Source organism: Solea solea, chromosome 3, assembly GCF_958295425.1.
Source record: "Solea solea chromosome 3, fSolSol10.1, whole genome shotgun sequence".
Classification (NCBI taxonomy): Eukaryota; Metazoa; Chordata; class Actinopteri; order Pleuronectiformes; family Soleidae; genus Solea; species Solea solea.
Window position 1 is genome coordinate 8,977,853 of NC_081136.1, and position 18,601 is coordinate 8,996,453.

At 40.9% G+C, this 18,601-nt stretch overlaps 3 protein-coding genes across 3 annotated transcripts; all 3 read right to left on the minus strand.

The window, feature by feature from the left end:
• Positions 1-932: 932 nt before the first annotated feature.
• On the minus strand, positions 933-2,561 carry LOC131456968 (uncharacterized). Its single transcript, XM_058625692.1, has 5 exons — positions 2,504-2,561; positions 1,678-2,394; positions 1,477-1,575; positions 1,345-1,388; positions 933-1,239 (listed from the first exon to the last, which is right to left on the minus strand). The coding sequence occupies exons 1-5, from the start codon at positions 2,559-2,561 to the stop codon at positions 1,120-1,122; spliced, it is 1,038 nt and encodes a 345-aa protein (XP_058481675.1). The 3' UTR covers positions 933-1,119.
• An 8,760-nt stretch (positions 2,562-11,321) lies between these two features.
• LOC131457007 (uncharacterized) lies at positions 11,322-12,799 on the minus strand. The gene is made up of 5 exons (XM_058625754.1): positions 12,742-12,799; positions 11,916-12,632; positions 11,715-11,813; positions 11,583-11,626; positions 11,322-11,479 (listed from the first exon to the last, which is right to left on the minus strand). The coding sequence occupies exons 1-5, from the start codon at positions 12,797-12,799 to the stop codon at positions 11,360-11,362; spliced, it is 1,038 nt and encodes a 345-aa protein (XP_058481737.1). The 3' UTR covers positions 11,322-11,359.
• A 1,406-nt stretch (positions 12,800-14,205) lies between these two features.
• Positions 14,206-15,648, minus strand: LOC131455937 (uncharacterized). Its single transcript, XM_058623819.1, has 5 exons — positions 15,591-15,648; positions 14,762-15,478; positions 14,561-14,659; positions 14,429-14,472; positions 14,206-14,325 (listed from the first exon to the last, which is right to left on the minus strand). The coding sequence occupies exons 1-5, from the start codon at positions 15,646-15,648 to the stop codon at positions 14,206-14,208; spliced, it is 1,038 nt and encodes a 345-aa protein (XP_058479802.1).
• Between the last annotated feature and the right edge of the window lie 2,953 nt (positions 15,649-18,601).

Here is an 18,601-nt window from a genome sequence, read left to right on the forward strand (position 1 = left end):
GACATCTCCCTTGACTTTGTTACCGGTCTGCCAGTCTCTAGGGGGAACGCCACCATCCTCACAGTGGTAGACCGGTTCTCGAAGGTACTGTCATGCACCGTCAATTGTGTTAGTTAGTTTTAGTTCAGTGTCACTTCCTGTTTTATTTTGTGTTAGTTTGTTTTAGTTCAGTGTCACATCCTGTTTTATTTTGGTAAGGGTGAGCACCTTGTCTGTCAAGATGCTTGTTCTGTGTCTTGCCTGATTCCCTGATTGTGTTCACCTGGTGCTACATGCTGGTGCTACATGCAACATTAATAATGATAAAAGCGACTGCTAAATGATATGTAATGTAACATTACATGTCATTTAGCAGTCACTTTTATCCAAAGCAACTTACAGGGGAATTGAGCACAACCTGCTAGGGGTGGAGTTGAACTTGCCATGAACCATGAAGTCTTTTGCACACAGGGTACCGGTCTTAACCACTGAGCCACTCCACCCCCCTCATTACCCTCATTCTCTACATATACTCCCTTCTCCCACTTTCAGTTGCCAGTGCGTCTTATGTATGTTCACTCCATGTTTCGGACCAAGAAAGAGATCTTTTTGAAGTTATAGTCAAGCTAAGGTTTTGTTTGTTTTCTCAAGTTTGAGATCTAGTTTAGCTTAGTGTTTAGCCTTTTTTCAGAGCTGTACAGCTCACCTTTTGTTTGTTGATTTATAGAGTCAATAAGCTCTTTAAAACTTTTCTCCTGTTTCTGGTCTTGTGCATTTGGGTCCAAGCTTTGTGAAAGTTCATAACAGGATGTTTGAATAGTTGTAACTCTGTCCTGTCTAAAACCTATACTGCTGCCAGTCTTGGTCAGGACACTCTTGCAAAAGGGATTTTTAATCTCAGTGAGTTTTATTGCTGGTTAAAAACAAACAAAAGCAACAAAATGGACACATCCACAGTCATATCAAATGAAGTTCCTCTATGTACATGTTGCTAAAAACCACAGAAACAATAGCATGTAAATTACAGTGTAAATGACTAAGGTTCAGATATTCATTTGGAAAAAAACTCAACCAAAACTTCACGTGTGATGTTTACAATAAAGAAAGACTGAGAAAATGACAGAACTAACAAAGACAGAGTTAATGTTGAACACTGGAGTACACGCATTCATTATTTGCATTGTCCATCTGTCTTCTTGATCTGTTAGGCAGGTGGACACTTAAAGCAGCATAGTGGACATTGTCTCCATCTCTGTTTCCCTGGAAACAACACACACACATACATCAGTACATTGTAATATGTCTCTGTTTGTGCTAATATAAGGTGGTATATGTAAGTTTGATGAGAGATTATAATGTATTTACCTCTTCATTTGTTGTGGAGCGAGCTGATAATTGGGCACAAGACTCTGGTTGTGAAACACACACATGACGGTATTTAATTCAAAAGCCAAATTCAGTGAATAGAAGCTGGTCAACATCAGAAGAAGTGATTACCTGAACATTTGTCTCTCTTGTACAGTAAGAAAGCCAGTAAAATACTCAGGAGGGTGGTGAATGTCAAAGCTCCAGCCATGATATACATTGATGACTGATCTGCAATTGGAGACATTATAGACATTTTGTCTCTGTCATGTTTTTGTCAAAGAATGAACTGTCACTACTCATCAGATGAGGTGGCATCTAGAAGTTTCTTACCGTTAAAGTCCAGTTTGGTCCCGTTCCCAAACAGTATATGTCCACATGCGGCGACAGCACAGTAGTAGGTCCCAGCATGAGAGAGATTCACACTGTTCATTGGTAATTTGTAGACACAGGTGTGTGTTTGAGTGTTGGGTTTCCTCTCACACTGATCACTTCTGTCTCCTTTGGTGTAAATGGTTCCATGGTGAGGTTCTTGAGAGTTCTTGAGCCAGTAAACGCTGTGTTCTTCTCCAGCACATGCTCCTGTGTCAACTGTACAGTTGAGAGTGACAGAATCTCCTGGCTGAAGTCTTTGTGACTCTGACTGATGGACCAGAGGGTGAAGATTCCACCTTGAACCCTCCACACTCACAGTGATGACTTCTTTAAATTCAAACCAATCTGACCGAGAGCTTACACAAAAGTAAGTCGCTGAGTCTGAAAGTTGAACATCAGAAATGTTTAAGTGATTCAAACCAGCATCAGTTTGAAGTGAGACGCGTGGATTTTGTCTAAAATCATTATAAAAACTGTGCGTTCGTCCACTTGCACCTGACGTTTTTACGATACAGATAAGCTGTGGCTTCTGACCCAGTGTTTGCTTGTACCAGTATTGGTCATAATCATCTCTGGTGAATAAACATGACAAAGTCACGTTGTCACCAACATTAGCTGATATAAATCCAATGTCTTGATGAGCAGTTGTGGACAGAACAAGATGGTTCATCTCAGCTGAAGAAAAAGACGAGAAAAGACAAACTCACATTTAATTTAATATATACATATATACAGTATATATTTTAAATTACATCATAAACCAGAAACAAAAAAAAGAACTCACCCAGTTTCCCAAAGAGCAAATACGCCACTAAGAAGACAAAGTTTGGAGATGTCATCATGTTGAATTTGTCGTGTTGAATGACACGATGCTCTTTCCACTCTGCAGATATAAGATCAAGGCATTGGCCGACAAGGCAACACTAGTCACATGTTCACTGCCTCCTATGGTTTGATGTTTCTTTTGTCTCTTAACATAAATCACATGGTGAAAGAAGCACTTTAAATGATCTAAAATCACTGTAAAATAACAAGAGTGTACATTCAAGAAGAATTTTAGAATTAGAGCAAATCAGATTAGTCCTTTTCTCTAATCTGAAGCATGACTGTGAACCAACAACTTTTGAAGAATATTAGTTTGCAAAACTCTTCACATAAACATTATATTATCTTAGCATTTGACTCTATATTTTCTTTACAAGATTTAGGGTTTGTGGATGCACACACATCCATACACAGCTCAACATGTCACAATAGATTGGTGCACAGCATCGATGAATTTGAGCTATAGCTTTAAGTTGCTGTGGTAATTTCAGCTCTGAGGTTGTGGAAATGTTTCTCTTTTTAGCAACAGCAGTGTACACTGAAAACCTTTAGCTTCTGCAGCATGTGGTGTAAAGATGAAAAGGTAAAGGTGGTGTATTTTCCCCATGAATTATAAATGAACATATTCTATGTATAAGGGGTGATGTTATACAATACCATGAAAAGCTTTTATACATGTGGGTAATAATCTGTGCAACACTTTAATGTTCTTTTTTTTTACTGTAAACATGGATCCAAACACAGACTCAGACAGACATAATAGATGAAACTAGCGTCTTTATTTGAGGAAAAATGAAAGGTCAGCACACGTGCACATCATGTACAAAATCAGCAGGCAAAGGCCGAGTCAGGAAACAGACAAAAAGGATCATACACTTGAACTCAAACTGGTGAGAACTACTGAAATGTGAGTGAATATACTGAACGAGAGAGTGACAGAGACAGTTGTTAACAACAAGGAGGGGCTTATGTAATGACAGAGGCACAGGAAATAATACAATATAAATATACTACAAAGAATATGTGGTTGTTGGCCAGTGAGCAGGTCAAATGGGAGTTTTTTTTTGATCAATGACACATTGAACAATATTAATATTGTGTTATTCACGTGCATTAATAACTAATGAAACTTGATGTGATACATCCCGGCATTCCACTTAAGGTCATGTTTTTTACGTTCTTTCTTTCATGTTTCCTGTTTCCTGTTTTATTGTGAAACTTACTTCAGCTCTCGTTTCAGATCACTTCACTTCCTGCACCTGTGTGTTTTCCCTCCAGTCTTGATTGTATGCCCCGCCCTCATTCACCTGAGGTGGAGGGAGACAACAAGACGTTGTCTCCCTCCACCTCATGTGTAAATAAGCTGTGTTCCCCACATCTTCTGTGTCAAACAGTTCAGCTTTTTTTTTTTTTTTTAGCAATTCATTGTTATTGGTTTTCCTGTTTTTTAGTTTTAATAATTATTATTAACTAATGCTTGTTTACTGACTTCTGCTTTTTCATTGACATTTTTGGATTTGTTTGCCTGAGCTGATTGATCTTTGTGTACCAAACCAGTGTTTTGAGATCAGTAAAGTCTTAACAGATGTGATGATGTGAAGTCAAGTAAACCTTAAAACACAAACTGATGGGTTTTGTGTCAGCGCTGCTGGTTCCACATATGAGTGAATAAAGATGACTGCATGTTGCATGTGGTTGTGGCATTTTACATGTAGTCTGGTTTTGTGCACGACAGAAGCTTGGGTTTGTGAGGAAGTGACTTTTTTTAGCGGGTTGTGTTCCCTCCACTGAGAAGTGCACTCTCAGATCAATGTTTGTGGTTGAAAACACAGAGTCTGTGAAAATCAGTCAGATATACACTTCATATACTGTCTTTAGAAAAACTGTTTTATTGAGATTACAGCAAGGTGAGGCGTTAGAAACTGAGGTCACATCATACAATCATGTCATCATAGAATCATATGCAAAGCTATAAGTATATCAGGGTAATCGTAGCCACAGACATAAAGCAACAATAATGTGAACATGCATGTTTAACAGCGATACAGTAACAAGGTGTCCAGCTCTACTGTGTTACACCAGAGTAAACACACACAGTCCAGGTGTCGTCCGCCTCTCTCACAAGTCTCCTCAGGGCGTCTTCAATCTGGTGAGTCTGGGTATGAGAAACAGGAAATCACAATGTCCACAAGTGTTAGTGCTGCAAAAAATACGTTTAAATATGAACAATATGGCTCATTTTTAAAGGAGAAATACCTTTGCGTGTGTTTTGGAGGACGGTGAGAGCATGGCATGAGAATCTAAAAACAGAATGACTTTTTAAATGTCATTACGGTTTTATGGGAATGGATTAAAAACAAATGTTAGAATTCAAAGTACCTGCACTGGAGCTGTTGTTTCTCTTGTTAATGATGCAGATTGAGAAAGCCAATAAAACACTCAGCAGGGTGGAGACTGCTGAATATACGAGTAAACGATGATTGACCTCATCTGTGCAGAATCAAACAGAGACAACAAAGATTTTAATTTCATCTCTGCCGCAACTATTTTACAACATTTGCAATAAAATAACTTACCCTTAAAGTCCAGTTTGGTCCTGTTCCCAAACAGTATATGTCCCCATGTGGCGACAAAGAGCAAATACGCCACTAAGAAGACAAAGTTTGGAGATGTCGTCATGTTGAATTTGTCGTGTTGAATGACACGATACTCTTTCCACTCTGCAGATATAAGATCAAGGCATTGGCCGACAAGGCAACACTCGTCACATGTTCACTGCCTCCTATGGTTTGATGTTTCTTTTGTCTCTTAACATAAATCACATGGTGAAAGAAGCACTTTAAAATGATATAAAATCACTGTAAAATAACAAGAGTGTACATTCAAGAAGAATTTTGAATTCAGAGCAAATCAGATTAGTCCTTTTCTCTAATCTGAAGCATGACTGTGAACCAAAAACTTTTGAAGAATATTAGTTTGCAAAACTCTTCACATAAACATTATATTATCTTAGCATTTGACTCTATATTTTCTTTACAAGATTTAGGGTTTGTGGATGCGCACACATCCATACACAGCTCATAATGTCACAATAGCTTGGTGCACAGCATCGATGAATTTGAGATATAGCTTTAAGTTGCTGTGGTAATTTCAGCTCTGAGGTTGTGGCATTTTTTCCCCCCAGCAGCAGTGTACACCCAAAACCTTTAGCTTCTGCAGCATGTGGTGTAAAGATGAAAAGGTAAAGGTGGTGTATTTTCCCCATGAATTATAAATGAACATATTCTATGTATAAGGTGTGATGTTATACAATACTATGAAAAGCTTTTATACATCTGGGTAATAATGTGTGCAACACATCAGATTGTGCCACTGCACTTTAATGTTCTTTTTTTTCACTGTAAACATGGATCCAAACACAGACTCAGACAGACATAATAGATGAAACTAGCATCTTTATTTGAGGAAAAATGAAAGGTCATCACACGTGCACTACAAAGAACATGTGGTTGTTGGCCAGTGAGCAGGTCAAATGGGAGTTTTTTTTATCAATGACACATTGAACAATATTAATATTGTGTTATTCACGTGCAATAATGAATAATGAAACTTGATGTGATACATCCCGGCATTCCCCTTAAGGTCATGTTTTTTATGTTCTTTCTTTCCTGTTTCCTGTTTTATTGTGAAACTTACCTCAGATCTCGTTTTAGATCACTTCACTTCCTGCACCTGTGTGTTTTCCCTCCAGTCTTGATTGTATGCCCCGCCCTCATTAGATTCACCTGTGTCTTGTTGTCTCCCTCCACCTCATGTGTATATAAGCTGTGTTAACCTTCACCTTCTGTGCCAAACAGTTCAGCTTTTTTTTTTGCAATTCATTGTGATTGGTTTTCCGTTTTTTTTATTTTTATTTTTTATTATTAACTAATGCTTGTTTACTGACTTCTGCTTTTTCCTTGACCTTTTTGGATTTGTTTGCCTGAGCTGATTGATGTTTGTGTACCAAACCAGTGTTTTGAGATCATTAAAGTCTTAACATGTGATGATGTGAAGTCAAGTAAACCTTAAAACACAAACTCATGGGTTTTGTGTCAGCGCTGCTGGTTCCACATATGTGTGAATAAAGATGACTGCATGTTGCATGTGGTTGTGGCTTTTTAAATGCAGTCTGGTTTGTGAGAAAATGCCTTTTTTTTAGCGGGTTGTGTTCCCTCCACTGAGAAGTGCACTCTCAGATCAATGTTTGTGTTTGAAAACACAGAGTCTGTGAAAATCAGCCAGATATACACTTCATACATTGTTGTTAGAAAATTAGTTTTATTGAGATTACAGCAAGGTGAGGTGTTAGAAACTGAGGTCACATCATACAATCATGTCATCGTAGAATCATATGCAAAGCTATAAGTATTTCAGGGTAATCGTAGCCACAGACATAAAGCAACAATAATGTGAACATGCATGTTTAACAGCGATACAGTTACAAGGTGTCCAGCTCTACTGTGTTACACCAGAGTAAACACACACAGTCCAGGTGTCGTCCGCCTCTCTCACAAGTCTCCTCAGGGCGTCTTTAAGGGAGAAATACTTTGCATGTGTTTTGGAGCACTGTGAAAGTGTTGCATGAGAATCTGAAAACAGAATTACTCAAAGTCATTATGCTTTTACGGGAATAGTTTAAAAATGAAGTTTGCTTGCGGATACAAACGACAAAATATTTTTTTGGAAGTGCCTTTCGTTTAGACGGTGACGGCGTTTTTGGGGCTTAAAAACGCAAAAATCTGAAACCACCCTCCAGAGTGGAAAACTTGAATACGCTCCGCTGTAGCGTCTCCGTCTACACTGCCAAGATGCAAAACTCTGCTCAGATCTGCACACGTCTCGTACACGTTTACGTCACATACATGCGCCAGTACATGGAAATAAACAAACATGTCGGATTATTTCCATGGGACGGACCTTCAAGCTGCTCTGGCAGCTCTAATGAACGTACAGGAGTAGAGAGTAGTAGTGCAACTTCTTAATCTGACCAGACGAAATTCTTTTTCCCGGCGGTTGCCATGTTTTGCTTTTCGTGGAGAGGAAGGAAGATTCTGTGCATGTGCTCATACATGGCAATGTTGTGTGATAGTGTATCACAGCGCCACCTAGCCGCCTGGCATGCATACCCAATCGAATTCCACACACTTTTGCGTCACCGTATGCACGCAGATTTCCTCCAGAAAACGCTCGTCTAAACGTGGAATAAAAAGTGAAGATGCAACGCCACTTTTGCGTCTTCTGTTCAGACCGTCATCATGTAAACGTAGCCTTAGAATTCAACTCTGCAACTCCCCCACCTGCCAGTCATTCATTTCTGCACTAATACGTGTATACAACCACACGGCACCAGCGAAGGAAGCGGTACGAGCAACGGAATCCCTGCGGCAGAACCAGGACAGTTCTGGATCATCGTTTACAGGAGAGGGACGGGGAGAGACGTCAGGAGGCTGTTACTTGCCACCTCCAACCGAGACCACAGCCACGATCCACGACCAGGTACTCACCCAACCAGGGACCCACTACCATGGCACCCCCTGTTCCCACCGAAGAGCCCATGCAGATTGGTCGGACCCATCTCTCGCCCGAGGAACGACGGCGTCGCCCCTCCAGGCAAACCACTCACAAGGTCTCGACAAACACTTGTTAGCATCCATAGCTTGCCTAGCTCTGACCAGAGTCAGAATCCAAAAGGGGAAGGGTCTCAAAGGAGCGTTAGTCAATTCAGGAGCAGATGAGAATCTTATGGACATGAAATTAATCCGAGAACTAAACATTAACCTGATTCCTCTACCCTCTCCCATCACAGCCAGTGCCCTAGATGGAAGTAAACTTTTCATGATCACCCATTGCACCGAAACCCATCACCATAATGATTAATGACCGTATTGAACACCTGTCTTTTCATGAATTCGAATCACCTTTTCACTCCCTCGTACTCGGTACACAACCCCAAGTTGAATTGGCGAACCGGGGAGGTAGAATCATAGGGAGGGGAATGCTCGAAATTCTGTGAGAAGAAAACCCTTGCAGCCTCCCTGATCTCCACAGTGAGTAAGGCTTCGGCCCACACTAACCAGAACACCACGTCTGACAGCCCAGACTTATCCTCAGTTCCTAAAGCTTATCACCACTGGGGGGAGATGTTTAGCAAGGCTAAGGCCACGTCACTTCCACCCCACAGACAATACGACTGCCCCATTGATCTAGTGCCTAGTGTAACTATACCAAAAGGGAGAGTTTACTCACTCTCACCGCCCGAAAAGCAAGACATGAAGGACTATATTGAGCAGTCTTTAAAGACATGGCTGATTCAACCTTATTTATCCCAAGCCGGTTCAGGGTTTTTCTTAGTGGCCAAGAAGGATGGATCCCTTCGGCCCTGCATAGACTATAGTCCCCTCAGCTCGATTACTGTCAAAAACCGCTATCCTCTCCCCTCATCTGTCTTCGAACAACTCCAGGAAGCCTGTGTATTCACCAAGCTAGACCTCAGAAATGCGTACCATTTAGTTAGGATCAGAGAACGGGATGAATGGAAAACTGGTTTCAATACCCCGACAGGACACTATGAGTACCTGATGATGCCCTTTGGTTTGTCTAATGCCCCCGCTGTTTTGAAATCCATGGTTAATGACATTCTGTGAGATTTTCTGAACCGGTTTGTTTTTGTCTATCTTGATGACATTCTGATTTTTTTTGATCACCCACGTTAGCCAGGTCCTCCAGTAATTACTAGCGCATCAGTTGTACGTCAAGGCAGAGAAATGCGAGTTCCACACCACCACTATCACGTTCCTTGGATTCATCATCTCCCCGTGGAAGATGGAAATGGACCCGGCGAAGGTCAGTGCAGTGAGGGACTGGCCTACACCGCCCACCAGAAGAAGGTACAGCAGTTTTTAGACCTTGTCTAGTTCCGTTTGCATGGAATCCACAGGCAGAGAAGGCATTCCAATGCCTCAAGATGGCATTCTCCTCAGCACCGGTCCTCATCATCCCGGACCCGCAACGCCAATTTGTGGTAGAGGTGGACGCATCTAACGTGGGGGTGGGGGCGTTCCTGTCCCAGAGGGCGGCTCAGGACAACATACTCCACCCCTGTGCCTTCCTGTCCAGGAAGCTCACCTCAGCAGAGCGGAATTACCACGTGGGAAACAAGGCAGTGAAGGTGGCTCTGGAAAAGTGGTGGCATTGGCTGGAGGGGGCTCAGCTTCCTTTTCTGGTTTGGGCCGACTATAAGAACCTGGAATAAATACGTGAAGCACTTCAATTCACTCAATTCACGTCAAGCCAGGTGGTCCTTGTTTTTCAACCTCTTTAACTTTGCCCTCTCTTACAGACCTGGGTCCAAGAATGGGAAGCCTGATACCCTCTCTTGCCTCCATGTCCCAGAGCCTATGGCCAAGGATCCTGAACCAATCCTCCCACTGAACCTTGTGGTTGGAGCGGTGACTTGGCCTACAGAAAACCAGGTGAACTTGGTGTGATCTCGACACCGAGGGGCGTTCCGCCTATGCGGAAACCATGCGGTCCCAGGTCATTCACTGGGCTCACATCTCACTACTTACCTGCCACCCGGGGGCCAGACGGCCCAACTTTGTGATCCAGAAAAAGGTTCTGATGGCCTGGTCTGGACCAGGACGTGAGAGAATATGTCGCAGCGTGCACCGTGTGTGCACGGAACAAGACTTCCTCAAGGACTCAGCAGGGACTGTTGTGGACCTCTTCCAGTTCCTAGTCGCCCCTGGTCCGACATCTCCCTTGACTTTGTTACCGGTCTGCCAGTCTCTAGGGGGAACGCCACCATCCTCACAGTGGTAGACCGGTTCTCGAAGGTACTGTCATGCACCGTCAATTGTGTTAGTTAGTTTTAGTTCAGTGTCACTTCCTGTTTTATTTTGTGTTAGTTTGTTTTACTTCAGTGTCACTTCCTGTTTTATTTTGGTAAGGGTGAGCACCTTGTCTGTCAAGATGCTTGTTCTGTGTCTCGCCTGATTCATTTAGCAGTCACTTTTATCCAAAGCGACTTACAGGGGAATTGAGCCCAACCTGCCAGGGGTGGAGTTGAACTTGCCATGAACCATGAAGTCTTTTGCACACAGGGTACCGGTCTTAACCACTGAGCCACTCCACCCCCCTCATTACCCTCATTCTCTACATATACTCCCTTCTCCCACTTTCAGTTGCCAGTGCGTCTTATGTATGTTCACTCCATGTTTCGAACCAAGAAAGAGATTTTTTTGAAGTTATAGTCAAGCTAAGATTTTGTTTGTTTTCTCAAGTTTGAGATCTAGTTTAGCTTAGCGATTAGCCTTTTTTTCAGAGCTGTCCAGCTCACCTTTTGTTTGTTGATTTAAAGAGTCAATAAGCTCTTTAAAACTTTTCTCCTGTTTCTGGTCTTGTGCATTTGGGTCCAAGCTTTGTGAAAGTTCATAACAGGATGTTTGAATAGTTGTAACTCTGTCCTGTCTAAAACCTATACTGCTGCCAGTCTTGGTCAGGACACTCTTGCAAAAGAGATTTTTAATCTCAGTAAGTTTTATTGCTGGTTAAAAACAAACAAAAGCAACAAACTGGACACATCTACAGTCATATCCAATGAAGTTCCTCTATGTACATGTTGCTAAAAACCGCAGAAACAATAGCATGTAAATTACAGTGTAAATGACTATGGTTCAGATATTCATTTGGGGGAAAAACTAAAACAAAACTTCACGTGTGATGTTTACAATAAAGAAAGACTGAGAAAATGACAGAACTAACAAAGACAAAGTTAATGTTGAACACTGGAGTACACGCATTCATTATTTGCATTGTCCATCTGTCTTCTTGATCTGTTAGGCAGGTGGACACTTAAAGCAGCATAGTGGACATTGTCTCCATCTCTGTTTCCCTGGAAACAACACACACACACATCAGTACATTGTAATATGGCTCTGTTTGTGCTAATATAAGGTGGTATATGTAAGTTTGATGAGAGATTATAATGTATTTACCTCTTCATTTGTTGTGGAGCGAGCTGATAATTGGGCACAAGACTCTGGTTGTGAAACACACACATGACGGTATTTAATTCAAAAGCCAAATTCAGTAAATAGAAGCTGGTCAACATCAGAAGAAGTGATTACCTGAACATTTGTCTCTCTTGTACAGTAAGAAAGCCAGTAAAATACTCAGGAGGGTGGTGAATGTCAAAGCTCCAGCCATGATATACATTGATGACTGGTCTGCAACTGGAGACACTATAGACATTTTGTCTCTGTCATGTTTTTGCCAAAGAATGAACTGTAACTGCTCATCAGATGAGGTGGCATCTAGAAGTTTCTTACCGTTAAAGTCCAGTTTGGTCCCGTTCCCCAACAGTATATGTCCACATGCGGCGACAGCACAGTAGTAGGTCCCAGCATGAGAGAGATTCACACTGTTCATTGGTAATTTGTAGACACAGGTGTGTGTTTGAGTGTTGGGTTTCCTCTCACACTGATCACTTCTGTCTCCTTTGGTGTAAATGGTTCCATGGTGAGGTTCTTGAGAGTTCTTGAGCCAGTAAACTCTGTGTTCTTCTCCAGCACATGCTCCTGTGTGAACTGTACAGTTGAGAGTGACAGAATCTCCTGGCTGAAGTCTTTGTGACTCTGACTGATGGACCAGAGGGTGAAGATTCCACCTTGAACCCTCCACACTCACAGTGATGACTTCTTTAAATTCAAACCAAACTGACTGAACGCGTACACAAAAGTAAGTCGCTGAGTCTGAAAGTTGAACATCAGAAATGTTTAGGTGATTCAAACCAGCATCAGTTTGAAGTGAGAAGCGTGGATTTTGTCTAAAATCATTATAAAAACTGTGCGTTCGGTCACTTGCACCTGACGTTTTTACGACACAGATAAGCTGTGGCTTCTGACCCAGTGTTTGCTTGTACCAGTATTGGTCATAATCATCTCTGGTGAATAAACATGACAAAGTCACGTTGTCACCAACATTAGCTGATATAAATCCAATGTCTTGATGAGCAGTTGTGGACAGAACAAGATGGTTCATCTCAGCTGAAGAAAAAGACGAGAAAAGACAAACTCACATTTATTTAATATATACATATATACAGTATATATTTTAAATTACATCATAAACTAGAAACAAAAAAGAAAAACTCACCCAGTTTCCCAAAGAGCAAATATGCCACTAAGAAGACAAAGTTTGGAGATGTCATCATGTTGAATTTGTCCTGTTGAATGACACGATACTCTTTCCACTCTGCAGATATAAGATCAAGGCATTGGCCGACAAGGCAACACTCGTCACATGTTCACTGCCTCCTATGGTTTGATGTTTCTTTTGTCTCTTCACATAAATCACATGGTGAAAGAAGCACTTTAAAATGATCTTAAATCACTGTAAAACAACAGGAGTGTACATTCAAGAAGAATTTTAGATTCAGAGCAAATCAGATTAGTCCTTTTCTCTAATCTGAAGCATGACTGTGAACCAATACATGCTGTTAACATTTTTTTTTTTTTTTAAATATTAAACCGCACAACTCTTCACATAAATAAGATATTGTCTTAAGAATGTATTCTATTGCATTTACAACATTTAGGGTTAGTGGATGCACACACATCCTGTGCACAGCATCAGTGAATTTGAGCTATAGCTTTAAGTTCCTGTGGTAATTTTAGCTCTGAGGTTGTGGAAATGTTTCTCTTTTTAGCAACAGCAGTGTACACTGAAAACCTTTAGCTTCTGTAAATAAGAACCATGCAGACATATTTAAATTGACACTTACATCTTTGTTTGAATTGAATTTTAACCCTGTAGTTTAATTTTTCATTCTGCTGCAGAGAGCCACTTCCTCTGTGGTGCCACGTTGATGCAGATCTTTGATGCACCTTAGAAGAGGTCTCTGCAATTATTCTGTGCCTGTACCACATTCTATTCTATTCTATTCTATTCTATTCTATTCTATTCTATTCTATTCTATTCTTTTAAGAAGAATAACTTGTCCTAATGCAGTGTCCTAACAGTTTGTGGCCTCTTCCTGTCCACAACTCCTGAGATGAATTTTTACTTTCTGTTGTCTGTACACCGACAACTCATCATGTGTCACGAGATTTCTGCATGGCAAACATTTCCTGACTCTAATTTGAGATAAGAGGTGCCTGTCTCCTCATTGATCACTTCCAAGTGTTTTATACTCACATCATGAGGTCGATTTTTACAACACAGATCTCTACATTTTAAAGATGCAAATTCTGTAGGTATAATGTATATCATTGAATCTGTATGCTTTATGTTAGAATAGTTGTAACTCTGTCCTGTCTAAAACCTATACTGCTGCCAGTCTTGGTCAGGACACTCTTACAAAAGGGATTTTGAATCTCAGTGAGTTTTATTGCTGGTTAAAAACAAACAAAAGCAACAAAATGGACACATCTACAGTCATATCCAATGAAGTTCCTCCACGTACATGTTGCTAAAAACCACAGAAACAATAGCATGTAAATTACAGTGTAAATGACTAAGGTTCAGATATTCATTTGGAAAAAAACTCAACCAAAACTTCACGTGTGATGTTTACAATAAAGAAAGACTGAGAAAATGACAGAACTAACAAAGACAGAGTTAATGTCGGACACTGGAGTACACGCATTCATTATTTGCATTGTCCATCTGTCTTCTTGATCTGTTAGGCAGGTGGACACTTAAAGCAGCATAGTGGACATTGTCTCCATCTGTGTTTCCCTGGAAACAACACACACACACATCAGTACATTGTAATATGGCTCTGTTTGTGCTAATATAAGGTGGTATATGTAAGTTTGATGAGAGATTATAATGTATTTACCTCTTCATTTGATGTGGAGCGAGCTGATAATTGGGCACAAGACTCTGGTTGTGAAACACACACATGACGGTATTTAATTCAAAAGCCAAATTCAGTGAATAGAAGCTGGTCAACATTAGAAGAAGTGATTACCTGAACATTTGTCTCTCTTGTACAGTAAGAAAGCCAGTAAAATACTCAGGAGGGTGGTGAATGTCAAAGCTCCAGCCATGATATACATTGATGACTGGTCTGCAACTGGAGACATTATAGACATTTTGTCTCTGTCATGTTTTTGCCAAAGAATGAACTGTCACTACTCATCAGATGAGGTGGCATCTAGAAGTTTCTTACCGTTAAAGTCCAGTTTGGTCCCGTTCCCAAACAGTATATGTCCACATGCAGCGACAGCACAGTAGTAGGTCCCAGCATGAGAGAGATTCACACTGTTCATTGGTAATTTGTAGACACAGGTGTGTGTTTGAGTGTTGGGTTTCCTCTCACACTGATCACTTCTGTCTCCTTTGGTGTAAATGGTTCCATGGTGAGGTTCTTGAGAGTTCTTGAGCCAGTAAACGCTGTGTTCTTCTCCAGCACATGCTCCTGTGTGAACTGTACAGTTGAGAGTGACAGAATCTCCTGGCTGAAGTCTTTGTGACTCTGACTGATGGACCAGAGGGTGAAGATTCCACCTTGAACCCTCCACACTCACAGTGATGACTTCTATAAATTCAAGCCAACGTGAGTGACCGCTTACACAAAAGTAAGTCGCTGAGTCTGAAAGTTGAACATCAGAAATGTTTAAGTGATTCAAACCAGCATCAGTTTGAAGTGAGACACGTGGATTTTGTCTAAAATCATTATAAAAACTGTGCGTTTGTCCACTTGCACCTGACGTTTTTACGGCACAGATAAGCTGTGGCTTCTGACCCAGTGTTTGCTTGTACCAGTAAAGTTTAAAATCATCCACAGTGAATAAACATGACAAAGTCACGTTGTCACCAACATTAGCTGATATAAATCCAATGTCTTGATGAGTAGTTGTGGACAGAACAAGATGGTTCATCTCAGCTGAAGAAAAAGACGAGAAAAGACAAACTCACATTTAATTTAATATATAAATATATAAAGTATATATTTTACATTACATCATAAACCAGAAAACAAAAATAAAAGAATTCACCCAGTTTCCTAAAGAGCAAATACGCCACTAAGAAGACAAAGTTTGGAGATGTCATCATGTTGAATTTGTCGTGTTGAATGACACGATACTCTTTCCACTCTGCAGATATAAGATCAAGGCATTGGCCGACAAGGCAACACTCGTCACATGTTCACTGCCTCCTATGGTTTGATGTTTCTTTTGTCTCTTAACATAAATCACATGGTGAAAGAAGCACTTTAACATGATATAAAATCACTGTAAAATAACAAGAGTGTACATTCAAGAAGAATTTTGAAATCAGAGCAAATCAGATTAGTCCTTTTCTCTAATCTGAAGCATGACTGTGAACCAATACATGCTCTTAAACATTTTTTTTTTTTATTTTTATTTTTTTAAGAATATTAGTTTAAAAAACTCTTTAGATAAACAATATATTATCTTAGCTATTTATCAGCAGGCAAAGGCCGAGTCAGGAAACAGACAAAAAGGATCATACACTTGAACTCAAACTGGTGAGAACTACTGAAATGTGAGTGAATATACTGAACGAGAGAGTGACAGAGACAGTTGCAAACAGGCACAGGAAATAATACAATATAAATATACTACAAAGAATATGTGGTTGTTGGCCAGTGAGCAGGTCAAATGGGAGTTTTTTTGATCAATGACACATTGAACAATATTAATATTGTGTTATTCACTTGCATTAATAAATAATGAATGATGAAACTTGATGTGATACATCCCGGCATTCCCCTTAAGGTCATGTTTTTTACATTCTTTCTTTCATGTTTCCTGTTTCCTGTTTTATTGTGAAATTTCCCTCAGCTCTCGTTTCAGATCACTTCACTTCCTGCACCTGTGTGTTTTCCCTCCAGTCTTGATTGTATGCCCCGCCCTCATTAGATTCACCTGTGTCTTGTTGTCTCCCTCCACCTCATGTGTATATAAGCTGTGTTAACCTTCACCTTCTGTGTCAACAGTTCAGCTTTTTGTTTTTGCAATTCATTGTGATTGGTTTTCCTGTTTTTTATTTTTATTATTTATTATTAACTAATGCTTGTTTACTGACTTCTGCTTTTTCCTTGACCTTTTTGGATTTGTTTGCCTGAGCTGATTGATCTTTGTGTACCAAACCAGTGTTTTGAGATCAGTAAAGTCTTAACAGATGTGATGATGTGAAGTCAAGTAAACCTTAAATAAACAAACTGATGGGTTTTGTGTCAGCGCTGCTGGTTCCACATATGTGTGAATAAAGATGACTGCATGTTGCATGTGGTTGTGGCTTTTTAAATGCAGTCTGGTTTGTGAGAAAGTGCCTTTTTTTTAGCGGGTTGTGTTCCCTCCACTGAGAAGTGCACTCTCAGATCAATGTTTGTGTTTGAAAACACAGAGTCTGTGAAAATCAGCCAGATATACACTTCATATACTGTCTTTAGAAAAACTGTTTTATTGAGATTACAGCAAGGTGAGGTGTTAGAAACTGAGGTCACATCATACAATCATGTCATCATAGAATCATATGCAAAGCTATAAGTATTTCAGGGTAATCGTAGCCACAGACATAAAGCAACAATAATGTGAACATGCATGTTTAACAGCGATACAGTTACAAGGTGTCCAGCTCTACTGTGTTACACCAGAGTAAACACACACAGTCCAGGTGTCGTCCGCCTCTCTCACAAGTCTCCTCAGGGCGTCTTCATTCTGGTGAGTCTGGATATGCGAAACAGGAAATCACAATGTGCATTTGTGTTTGTGTGGTAAAAACGTGTTTAAATAGTAACAGTCTGGCTCATCTTTAAGGGAGAAATACTTTGCATGTGTTTTGGAGCACTGTGAAAGTGTTGCATGAGAATCTGAAAACAGAATTACTCAAAGTCATTATGCTTTCACGGGAATAGTTTAAAAATGAAGTTTGCTTGCGGATACAAACGATAAAATATTTTATTGGAAGTGCCTTTCGTTTAGACGGTGACGGCGTTTTTGGGGCTTAAAGACGCAAAAATCTGAAACCACCCTCCACAGTGGAAAACTTGAATACGCTCCGCTGTAGCGTCTCCGTCTACACTGCCAAGATGCAAAACTCTGCTCAGATCTGCACACGTCTCGTACACGTTTACGTCACATACATGCGCCAGTACATGGAAATAAACAAACATGTCGGATTGTTTCCATGGACCTTCAAACTACTCTGGCAGCTCTAATGAACGTACAGGAGTAGAGAGTAGTAGTTCAACTTCTTAATCTGACCAGACGAAATTCTTTTTCCCGGCGGTTGCCATGTTTAGCTTTTCGTGGAGAGGAAGGAAGATTCTGCACATGCGCTCATACATGGCAATGTTGTGTGATAGTGTATCACAGCGCCACCTAGCCGCCTGGCATGCATACCCAATCGAATTCCACACACTTTTGCGTCACCGTATGCACGCAGATTTCCTCCCGAAAACGCTCGTCTAAACGCGGAATAAAAAGTGAAGATGCAACGCCACTTTTGCGTCTTCTGTTCAGACCGTCATCATGTAAACGTAGCCTTAGAATTCAACTCTGCAACTCCCCCACCTGCCAGTCATTCATTACTAATACGTGTATTCAACCACACGGCACCAGCGAAGGAAGCGGTACGAGCAACGGAATCCCTGCGGCAGAACCAGGACAGTTCTGGATCATCGTTTACAGGAGAGGGACGGGGAGAGACATCAGGAGGCCGTTACTTGCCACCTCCAACCGAGACCACAGCCACGATCCACGACCAGGTACTCACCCAACCAGGGACCCACTACCATGGCACCCCCTGTTCCCACCGAAGAGCCCATGCAGATTGGTCGGACCCATCTCTCGCCCCTCCAGGCAAACCACTCACAAAGTCTCGACAAACACTTGTTAGCATCCATAGCCTGCCTAGCTCTGACCAGAGTCAGAATCCAAAAGGGGAAGGGTCTCAAAGGAGCGTTAGTCAATTCAGGAGCAGATGAGAATCTTATGGACATGAAATTAATCCGAGAACTGAACATTAACCTGATTCCTCT

Coding starts and splice junctions, on each gene's coding strand:
- LOC131455937 (XM_058623819.1), bottom strand. CDS start 15,648: ATGATGACATCTCCAAACTTTGTCTTCTTAGTGGCGTATTTGCTCTTT. Junction 14,660..14,761: donor GACCAAACTGGACTTTAACG/GTAAGAAACTTC, acceptor CTCCAGTTGCAG/ACCAGTCATCAATGTATATC. Junction 14,473..14,560: donor CAAGAGAGACAAATGTTCAG/GTAATCACTTCT, acceptor TTTCACAACCAG/AGTCTTGTGCCCAATTATCA.
- LOC131457007 (XM_058625754.1), bottom strand. CDS start 12,799: ATGATGACATCTCCAAACTTTGTCTTCTTAGTGGCATATTTGCTCTTT. Junction 12,633..12,741: donor TTTGCTCTTTGGGAAACTGG/GTGAGTTTTTCT, acceptor CTTTTTCTTCAG/CTGAGATGAACCATCTTGTT. Junction 11,627..11,714: donor CAAGAGAGACAAATGTTCAG/GTAATCACTTCT, acceptor TTTCACAACCAG/AGTCTTGTGCCCAATTATCA.
- LOC131456968 (XM_058625692.1), bottom strand. CDS start 2,561: ATGATGACATCTCCAAACTTTGTCTTCTTAGTGGCGTATTTGCTCTTT. Junction 1,576..1,677: donor GACCAAACTGGACTTTAACG/GTAAGAAACTTC, acceptor CTCCAATTGCAG/ATCAGTCATCAATGTATATC. Junction 1,389..1,476: donor CAAGAGAGACAAATGTTCAG/GTAATCACTTCT, acceptor TTTCACAACCAG/AGTCTTGTGCCCAATTATCA.